This window comes from Marmota monax, unplaced genomic scaffold, assembly GCF_021218885.2.
Source record: "Marmota monax isolate L192 unplaced genomic scaffold, Marmota_monax_Labrador192_F-V1.1 WCK01_AAM20220418_F8-fsc00006, whole genome shotgun sequence".
Lineage (NCBI taxonomy): Eukaryota > Metazoa > Chordata > Mammalia > Rodentia > Sciuridae > Marmota > Marmota monax.
Window position 1 is genome coordinate 10,917,502 of NW_026693712.1, and position 10,619 is coordinate 10,928,120.

At 39.4% G+C, this 10,619-nt stretch overlaps 1 protein-coding gene across 1 annotated transcript; it reads right to left on the reverse strand.

Moving 5' to 3' along the window:
- Positions 1-1,056: 1,056 nt before the first annotated feature.
- Spink7 (serine peptidase inhibitor Kazal type 7) lies at positions 1,057-4,908 on the reverse strand. The gene is made up of 4 exons (XM_058584371.1): positions 4,790-4,908; positions 3,984-4,009; positions 3,155-3,282; positions 1,057-1,338 (listed from the first exon to the last, which is right to left on the reverse strand). The coding sequence occupies exons 1-4, from the start codon at positions 4,848-4,850 to the stop codon at positions 1,293-1,295; spliced, it is 261 nt and encodes an 86-aa protein (XP_058440354.1). The 5' UTR covers positions 4,851-4,908; the 3' UTR covers positions 1,057-1,292.
- Positions 4,909-10,619: the final 5,711 nt, after the last annotated feature.

The window sequence follows — 10,619 nt, forward strand, 5'->3', positions numbered from 1 at the left end:
TAAATTTTAACGAAGAGCAAACGTTGCAGGCCAGCCATGGGCTGTATGTGAACTATGGGCATTTGAGCTTATGGGAGAACTGGCTTGGTGTTGTGTGTTCTTTGGGCCGTGCAACAAACCTGTACACTTTCCTCTCTGCCTGTGTTCCCATATGGCACCTAAGATGGGCGTGACTTGCCAAGATGTCAATCAATCTACTGCCCACAAGCCTGTCACAAAGCTAGAGTTAGACTCAACCCCCTGAAACCTGACCCTTTGCCTTATTTGGAAAGAACACTCCATGGAACTTCCTTCTGTGTCCCCCTCTATAATAAAGAATTCAGGTGGCTCACTCTTTCCAATGGACTCCTAAGGTTGACAGCCATCACTGGACCCTGAGAAAAAGGTATTTTCTCTGTCTTTGTGTGATTATTTTGTGCCAACCCAAATTCACCTGGAGGGACCCTGAATGATTTAGTTGCATGGTGAGGCAAGCAAGTATTCATTTTCAAATATGTGAAAGTGTACAAATTGGACAGAATGGTAAACTTTGTGTGATGGTCTCACTGGCTCTGGAGGTTGATGGCCTCTTCAATATGGTTTTCTACTCTAAGGAGTACAGCATCTCAGCAGTCAGAACTCAGGGCAGTGAATGTGCTTCCCCATAGCAGGAGCTTTCCCATATGTGTTCTAGTAGAGCTGGGCCATGAGAAATCATGGTGGGCATCTAGGAAAAAAATGGGCAGGTAAACCTTCTTTCTAGGAATAACTCCTTGGAATGAAAATGTTCCCTTTGAGGGAACGCTGGAAAAGAGGTCAATATAAAGAACCAATATGATCCAGAGAGTAGTTCTTAGTAAATAGAGTTCAGGAGAGGGTGAAGTGTTCACTGGCATTTGTGTCTATGTGTGTGTAAGTATTGATTGGGTGTGTGTGTGTGTGTATACGCACACACACACACACACACACATATTTCTTGGAAACCATTTGGGATTTTTTCTTTACAAAATTTTCTCCTGAATAACAAGTATTGTATTCAGGAGATAATAAATCTGATCTTAGAAACACAGATGAACAGAAGCCAAGATAAACTTTCTGTGGAGGCTCCTTTATTGAGGTGTAAAAAGAAGCCAGTCTGTCCATAAGACATGAGTTCATAAGGAAGAGCACAACTTTCTCTTTTCAGTAAAGGTGGCTCCGAATCTGGCTCCACCTGACCCAGAACATCAGCACAGACTGAAGGAAGTCAGTGAGAGCCCAGGGACACTGAACCATGAGGACATCACTGCTCTCTGTCCATGTCTATACAGAAGTCAGCAGTGTCCTTCGTGAAGAAATTGGATTTTTCCATTACTTTTCCTGTGGGAAGACATGATTAATAAGATTCATTAATACAAGAGGAAATCTTATAACATCTTAAAAACAACCTGAAATGATTTAGATTTGAGGTGTCCCCCAAAAGCTCACATGTGAGACAACACAAACTTGTCTATAGGTGAAATGATTGGATTATGAGAGCCTTAACCCAATTGGTGAATTAATTCCCTGATAAGGATTAACTGAATGGTAACTGCAGGCAGACAGGGTGTGGCTGGAGGAGGTGGGCATTGCAAGGTGTGCCTTGGGGTATACATTTTGTATCTGGTGAGTGAAGTCTCTCTGCTTCGTGATCATCATGCCCTGGCCTGCATTCCTTCATCACACATTTCCACCATGATGTTCTAAATCATCTCAGGCCCCAAGGAGTAGAATTGGCCATCTATGAACTGAGACCTCTGAAACCGTGAGGCTCCATATAAGCTTCCTCCTCTAAAATTGTTCTTGCCAGGTCTTTTGGTCACAACGGCAAAAAAGCTGACTAAAATACAACCATAGCTATTATGAGATAGAATCTTATTTTACAAATGAGAAAACAGTTCCAACTGAAGTCATGCTCTTGCCACAGGCCATTTCTGCCAAAGACAGGAGCAAAATTCCCCAAGACAAGGGATAATTCCATTCTGTCTGCTGTCTGCAGATCACAGAGCCTGGCTGATCACCATGTCTTGACACAGCAAAGAGGAGGACTCTGACAGTGGAAGTTGAGGGGCTGGTCCTTCAGCTTTCTCTGGTTAGCAAGGCCTTTGATGGAACTGGACCTGCATTAGGGAGGACTTCCGCTCTGTCCTTTGAGTGTCCCTTGAATGCAGCTCATTACCTGGCCAAGGGCCCAGTGTGTCTATGTTAGAAGATCTTTCCTTTTGTGAAATAAAACTTCCTAAATAGAAATAAGTCTGTAGATATGTTCTTCAGGAATCAGTTCCAACTTGATATTCTAACTTGCTGAGATAATTACAGAGATGAAAAACTTAATATCTAAAACAAGTCGCCAAAATCTAGTAGCTTAAAGAAGAGTTTAAAATGATACCAAGTGGACTTAGCGTGAGACAGGAAGTACTAATTTGCATGTCTTGCATCAAAAAAGTGACATCTGCCTAGTTACATTTCTTCAAAAACATTGTGCTTGCCGAACAAAATACCTAAACAAAACATATCCTTGGGATTCTGGTCTAAGTACTGACAGCTGGCATCCCATATTTTAGATAAAAGAAAAACAATCATTTTGGTTCCCTACCCCCCAGTAAGGATACAGATACTTAGAGCCTCTAGGAAAGGGAGGATAAAGCAACCCAAACCACGGTAGTCTAAGAAACAAGCGGCTTTAAGGTTATGTGCATCTTGGAAGCCATGTGGGAAAGCGGTTTACTATTACTGTTTCTTGTGGAGTTCTGGACCCTGTCTTCAAACAAAGTTGTGTGGCACTGCACTACTTAAAACTGAACTTGGGGTTAAAGACCACCCCAAATTGCCCACTTAAAGCTTGTGGTGACTTCTGACTTGCCTTTGTAGGATCTCCGGGTTCAAGGACAGCAGTCTGAGAACTCATGGTTTCGTTAGGTTCCCACAACTGACAGATAGGAATCAGAGGTTCAGTAATTGGATGGGAGCAGTCCCAGTTGACAGAAAGCAGGCCCAACCCTGGTCTGACTGAGCAACAGCCAGTTTTCTGACCCTATCAGCTACTCTGGGTGGAGATTAGTATAGTTTATAGAGAGCTACGCAGGCTCCTGGAGAGAGAATGGATTGTAGTTGAGAACCCTGGTCCAAGAACTTTTTCTTCCCATGTGATACTTACAAGGTCTCGATACACAAGTGACATTTATTTCCATATGTGATGTAGTCAGAACCACAAACTGGCATGTTTGTGATGGGGCAGGGGATGGCCACCACTGGGTACTTCTTGTAAATGCTGCAATCCACCTCCTGGTTAGACAGAACAGAATGCCCTGCTCTTTACTCAGACCTCAAGCAGTGTGACCCTGGCTACAAGAACTAGAAGTTTCAGCTTAGATCTTATGGTGTTGCTGAGGTTACTTTTATAAGTAATAATATCACCAATTTGATAAATTCTATTCTACTAGCACCATTTCTGTTTTTAATACTATACTCAGTTAGCAACTGATGAACATTTCTGTGCCAGGCACTTAAATTTTACATGAGTATTCTTTGTTTAATATTTAGAACAATTGAATAGGGAAAATTCTGCTGTTTCCTCTATTTCTGGAGGGGAAAGGAAAACTTAGAAAGAGATATTACTTGTATATAACGTCAATGCTGGTAAGTGGTAAGATTGGATTGAAATCCAGAGCCTGGGCAATTCATTGAGGTGCTTCTGTTCTGCCTCTCACATGTTTTTCCTTCCATGAAAATGTTACCAGTCTCTTGGCTGGAAGTCAGCTCTTTTCTTTAATTCTGGAGTTAATAAAAATTTTCAGGTATGGTCGTATATATTTATGTCATATTTCTTCAACTACCTTCTGTGAGCACTGTGTTGTTGTCCATGTTTGCCTCCCCATTTACGCTCCCCTAAACATGTTGAATTAATCATGCATCTATGTTTCACAAGTATTCATTGACTGACAGTCAACAGAAGTAGAAATCCAAGTATTATTTAACATACTCACTGTTTTTAAAGGTTGACTGGCAACTTCTGAAAGACAGATACAGATGGAAATGTTAAGAACAGAACAAAGCCTTGAAATCTCATTAACTAGTGTTTTGTTCTCATTCCTTTGGCAGTGAGTCTCAGCACACTCCTCAACTATATGTAAAATCTCAGTTCTTTGCTGAGAAAATTGAATGGCCAAAGGGTTAGGCAAGAGAATTATCTAAATATCCTTTCTTTATTAATGAAGGGCTGTCTTCTGGAGCTTGTAGTGCTTTTTATTGTGATTCAATGTCAATAACAGAAGTATTGCAGTGCTGCTTGTGACAAGGCTCCGTCTTTGCTATCCTCTCCCTCCCAATAGCCATAAAGGAATGTGATGGAATGCCTTATTTTAATCAGGCACATTTTTACCTTATAATTGTTTATTCTTGATCTCCGGATATGTGTTTTATGTTGATGCCCCTGTACTGATTTGGGAAGACACTTGAGTTTTCTTGCATCTTTGCACTAATAATAGTATCTAATAACACAGACAACTTCCATTGTCCTTATAAAATGGAAGACTTAGGTAAAATTAGTTTTTTTTTTAAATCCATGGATGCAAATAAGAATCTTTGAAAATGAAAACTTTAGATCCAACTCCCTCAAGCTCCAGTTGAAACACAAGAGTCTCGCTTAAGCCAGAGATTTTTTTTTTTCTTACAAACCAGCACACTTTAAATCTACCCAACCAGACATTTCTCTCAGACACTCACATCCCAGGAGGGATTATTTGGGAAATCTGCTAATGGCTGTGTGGAACACTATTCCCCCTTAACTCACCTGAGCTGCTGCAGAAATAGGTCACTGTGCAGAGCAGAAGGAGACCTCCAGTGATCTTCATGGTGCCAGTGGCTATGTCACAGAGGCTGCCCAGAGACAATCACACCACTGAATGGGCCATGCCCTAGGAAAGGGATCATGTTTATATGGCCAGCCTTGGATTCTCCACCTTCCCTGTGAGGTCATCCAGACTCAGTGTTGGCACTTGAAAGGATCTCAAAGCAGGTCACACCCAGGCGATGTTGCAGTCCTTGTCACTTAATTGTTACTTCCTATTTGACCAATAAGTTGGTTATTTAAGGTGAGAGGTATACTTCTGACTGTTACTTAGAATTCTAAAGTTCACATAGAAGTGTTTAACTATTTCACTTATTATGAAATCAGTGAAAAATTCAAGCTTTCTTTATTTTACTAATGGAAAATATCAAGCCCAGACTACTCAGGCTATACCTGTGTTTATATTTCGGCTCCTGGGAAATATATTTTTAAAAAACCTTTTGAAGCAATGCATATATAAAGAAAATGGGACCTGATGAAAGGAACAGGGGCTTTAGCATTTATGAGGCTGGAAGAGGGGCATTGCCATATTACTTTTGACATCTTCTAGCGGTGTGGTATTGGATAAGTCATTTATAAGCCATGAGACCATATCAGTCAGAAAAGCTTTGTTGGACTGTGGTAACACAGCCCTGAGATTTCATGACTTATAACAATATAAATGGGTTCCCACGTATGGTAGGGTGCTGATATGCTGTGTTGCCTTCCCTTTGGCTGCCAAGTGGACTGAGGACTGCTTGGATTATTGCTATAAGGTGAAGCAAAGACATAATCCTGAGGATCTGCCTTCTCAGCAGTGAGGTATGCATCCCAGCTCAGAAGCAACACCACTACTATTTCCCCTCTGTCACTGACTGGCCTTTCCCAACCACAGAGGTTACTTGTCTCCTGAAGGCCAGAAGGGGGAGATCTGGAAGTAGCTGGCAAACAGCCCAGAGATCACACCACAGTCTAAGTTTCATCGCCTGTCCATTGAGGTCTGTTTTTAGCCACAACACAGTTATGTAATTGGAACCTATTATGTGAAAGTCTGTCCTATAGCACAGTGCATTTGATTATGGTATCATGATTATTGATTTTATCAATGAGCAGCCCAGAGTCAATTCTATGAATTGCTTGTGTTGGCCAGGCACAATCGCCCAAAGAACTTCTCTTTATCTATTGAGCTCAGGGACATGTGTATGAAAACCTGGGGGAAGGCAATAGACTGTTCTATCAGTCCACTGCTTAGCAGGTTTATTTAGTACATTCTGAAACACAGCATTAACAAAACATATTATGTAAATAATAAATGACACAGAAGGACCTGCTCAAGTTTGAACTCTTTTATCTTATGGAAGCAATATAATCTTGTGGTTAAGAACATAGGCATTGAGTCCAGTGGATCTCATTTGCAATCTTCCTCTGAAAAATGTGATTGTGTGCCTTTGAATATGTAGGTTACCTCTAGATAGTTTAATTTCCTTACCTCTAAAACAGATATTTATCATCCAGGGTGTTTTTGTGTATGAAGTAAATCTTCATAGACACACACACACACACACACACACACACACACATGCTCACACACACATAGAATCATGTATTACTTAACAGTGGGGAATGTGTTAAGAAACATGGGTCATTAGGCAATTTAGTTAATGTGTAAATATTGTAGAGTGAAATTACATAAACCTACATGACACAGCCTACTACACACTTAGGCTATTTATAGTACACATACTATTGCTCCCAGGGCCTTCTGAACAAAACATAAAATTAATCAAGCACAGGAGAAAATGATGCAATTAAGAGCCACAGTAAGAAAGAGATCATTGAGATTGCAGCAGGCATCCCAAAGCATATTATTTTACAGTTATCTTTTTTATATAAGTAGGATCATATGGTAAAATAATGATAAAAGTGTATAGGATAGTAAATACATACACCAGTACCATTACTACTTATTATTGTTAATGAGTACTATGTGCTGCATATAATTGTATGTCCTATACTTTTATAAAGTAGTGGTACAGTAGAGCTATTTATTATAACAGCTCACCACAAATGTTCCTAATTCTTTCACTCTGACATTATTATGGCCATACCATTTCTAGGTAATGGGGAATTTTCAGCTCTATTGTAATCTTATGGAACCACGGTCATATATGTGGTGTGTTGTTGACTAATACATTGCTATCCAGTGCATGGCTTAATATATAACAATCTATTAGGGATGTGAATGTGTGATGAACGTGTATGTATCAGGGTGTCAAGCTCATAATTAGATCTGAATATAGGTAGCTGATGGTATGGAACATGAACTCTTTGAAGAAAGAATTTTATTTACCCTAATTTTACCAGTGAGTAAGTTAAGGCTCAGAGGGTTTAAGTCATCTTCCCAAGATCATGACATCAATTAGTGGAGGAGACTATGGAGTTCAGCCATGGAAAAAAAGTGCAGCGAAGGTTCTAATAAGGAAAGGTAATTGTCAGTTTTAATGTTTACTATGAAAGTATGAAGATAATGAATAATGAGAAAAAAACTATTATGTTTTAAGTTGAAGTGTATTTATACACTCTGAAAATGTATTCTTAGCAAAGAGGTGTAGGAATGGATTGAGGGGTGATCAGGAGTATGTGTGAATGTAGGGTTGTAAGTTATGTTTTTAGAAGATTGGTATATTGGTTGTCAAAAAAAGAGGAATGGAAAAGAAGCAGAGACTTCAACAAGGTCTTGGGTAGATTGCATATGTCTTAAAATCAAAGGCAAAATAAAAAAGAAATGTAAAATACATAAGGGAGGGTGGCTAACTAGAAGCTGTTGAGGGGTAGGGAACAATATTAAGAGCACAGATGAAGCACTGTTCCCACTGACACAGACAGAAGACAAGTGCACAGATGAATATGGTTACTGATATTTTAATAGGTAGAGAAAGAGGGACAAGGGGGACCCATTGTGGGGCAGACTTGGGTAATTAAGTGCTGGGGTTTCTTTGTGCAGTGGAAAAATTGAGATGGCTTGGTAGCTTGAGAAAGAGGGAGAAGGCATGGCACAGTCATTGATGGGAATATATCAGACAGTTAACAGTGGATATAAAACTGATGGCCACTAGACAAATTTAGCACTCATAGTACCACACTCTGTATTTTTCCCAAAGTTCATTATGACACTAAATGATAATTGAAGAACAGTGATTTTATGCCTAGGAAATGAGTATGTCAGAGATTTTAGGGGACCATAAAGACTGTGTTAGGAGGTAGCAAGCTTTGGAAGAGAGTCAAGTATTCTGAAAGATTCTGATGGACTATGCAAATTATAAACCTTTTTGTGTTTAGAGGTCAAGGTTTAGGCAAAATGTAAACCTAGTAGGTGTGGAAAGCATGAAGGATTATTTACACAGGTTGTGGCTAAAGGGCAAAGTGTTAGATTTAATTTCTCAGGGGTGAGGCTGAGTTAATGATCCTCCAGATGTATTCAAAGATAAGGCACATGAAGTTTGGGTGGAGATGAAGCTCTCTAAATTTAAAAGGATGAGAAAATATGGATTAGGAGTAGTGTTGCTTTGGGTTTTGGCAGCTATTTATAGGGAGAGGAAATTTTCATGTTGGACACCAAGCCATGGAAGGTCTTTTGGAGATGAGGAATGAGTCTGTGAAGATAAAATGAGTCCATTTCAGGCTGCGGGTAGCTTGTTTATTCCTTCTTATATTCCTGCAGAGGTGGGGGCATAAACTTGAGCTTTGTAAGAGGATCTATCATGGAAACAGGTTCATCCTGGGGAGGGCAGAAAAACATAAAAGTGAAATAAGACAAGAGTTTGAGAGTACTAGAGATTTCTTTTCCAATAGTTTGGGGGTCACAGGAGGGAGCAGGATGGTTCCTTAAAGGGATAGAGAAAAATGAGGGAGTTAAATTGAAGTAGAGCCTGAACCAGGAATTCCTGGGTCAGTAAGGTGAAGGGACAGAGAGAACCCAGAACCATAGCTAAGGCAGTAGTCCAGGGACAGAACAGTGGCTGTAGGAATGGAATATCATCAGGAAAACAAGCATATTGAGTATTTACTATGTGCTAGAACTGTGCTATGCCTGCTATGTGCTCTATCTCATTTAACACTTAAAGCAATCTTAAGAAACAAATATGGTAATTCCCCTTGTTATTCAGCTGAGGAATCAGGGACTTAGAGAAGTAGCTAGTTTAAGCTGAAGGGCCAGTACTTTTTAGTCATTTTGATGTATTCCCTTTAAACCTGAATCTAAGAAGTAGATTTGGAGACACATTGATTATGAAATAATAGGAGTAAAACTGGCAGAACCAGAGCAGTCAGGAAGGACAACTAATGTTTTTTTCAGTATTTTTATTAATACATTATAGCTATGCATAATATTGGGTTTATTTTGATATACTCATACTTTTATGTAATATGATTTGCTCCATTTCAACCCCTAGTACTCCACCTTTTCTCTCTTCCCTGCTCTTCCTCTACTCTTACTGTTCTTCCTTTTATTTTTATTTTTATTTTGCTTTTTAATTGGTGTTCTATAGACATTCATAAAAGTGGAATTAACTGTGGCATAGTCATGTTTGTACATAGCATAGTTTGGTCAATTTCATTCAGTAGCTCCTCCCTTTTCCTGTGCCCCTTCCCCAGTCCTCTCCCTCTACATCACTGTGGTCCTTTCTATTTTCATGGTACTCCATCCTCCCCACTTAATATCTTATTTCTCTCTAGCTTCCACTTTTGACCCTTGACTTTTTGAGTTCACTTAGCATGATGTTTTTCAGTTCCATCCATTTACCTGCAAATGCCTTAATTGAATTCTTCTCTATGGCTGAGTAGAACTTCATTGTGTATGTGTGTATGTATATATATATATATATATATATATATATATATATATATATATATATCACATTTTCTTTATCCATTTTTCTGTTGATGGGCACCCATCTTGGTACCTTAACGTAGCTCTAATGAATTGTGCTGCTATAAACATTGGTATGCAGGTATCACTAGAGTATACCGATTTTTATTCGTTTGGGAAAATGCCAAGGAGTGGAATAGCTGGGTCAAATGGTAATTTTATTCACAGTCTTTTGAGGACTGTCCACATTGCTCTCCAGAGTGATTCTACTAATTTGCAGTCCCACTAATATAGGAGTGTACCTTTTCCCCACATCCTTTCCAGCATTTATTATTATGTGTGTTCTTGAAAAATGCCATTCTGCCTTCAGTGAGATGAAATCTCAGTATAGTTTTGATTTGCAATTTCCTTCACTGATGGGGGTGTTGGAACATTTTTATCATATATTTTTGGGCCATTTATATATTTTTCTTTTGAAAATTATCTGTTTAGTCCATTTGCCCACCCCCCTCCTTTTAAATTTTTTTTTAGTTGTCAGTGAACCTTTATTTTATTTATTTATATGCAGTACTGAGAATCAAACCCAGTGCCTCATACATGCTAGAGGAGCACTCTACCACTGTGCCCCAGCCCCAACCCATTGCTCCTTTATTGACTGGGCTATTTGTTATTGTGATATTAAACTTTTCGAGTCCTTTATATAGTCTGGTTATTAACTGCCTGACAGGGGGTATCTGGCCAAGGTTTTCTCCCATTCTGTAGCCCCTCTCTTCACATTCTCTGTTTCCTTTGCCATGCAGCAGCTTTCTAATTTGATGGCATCCCACTTATTAATTAGGTGCAGGTATGCTTGATCTTAAAACATACTATACCGAATTAATAAGTGGGACGGCATCAAATTAAAACCTGGGAATAAATCTAAACAAG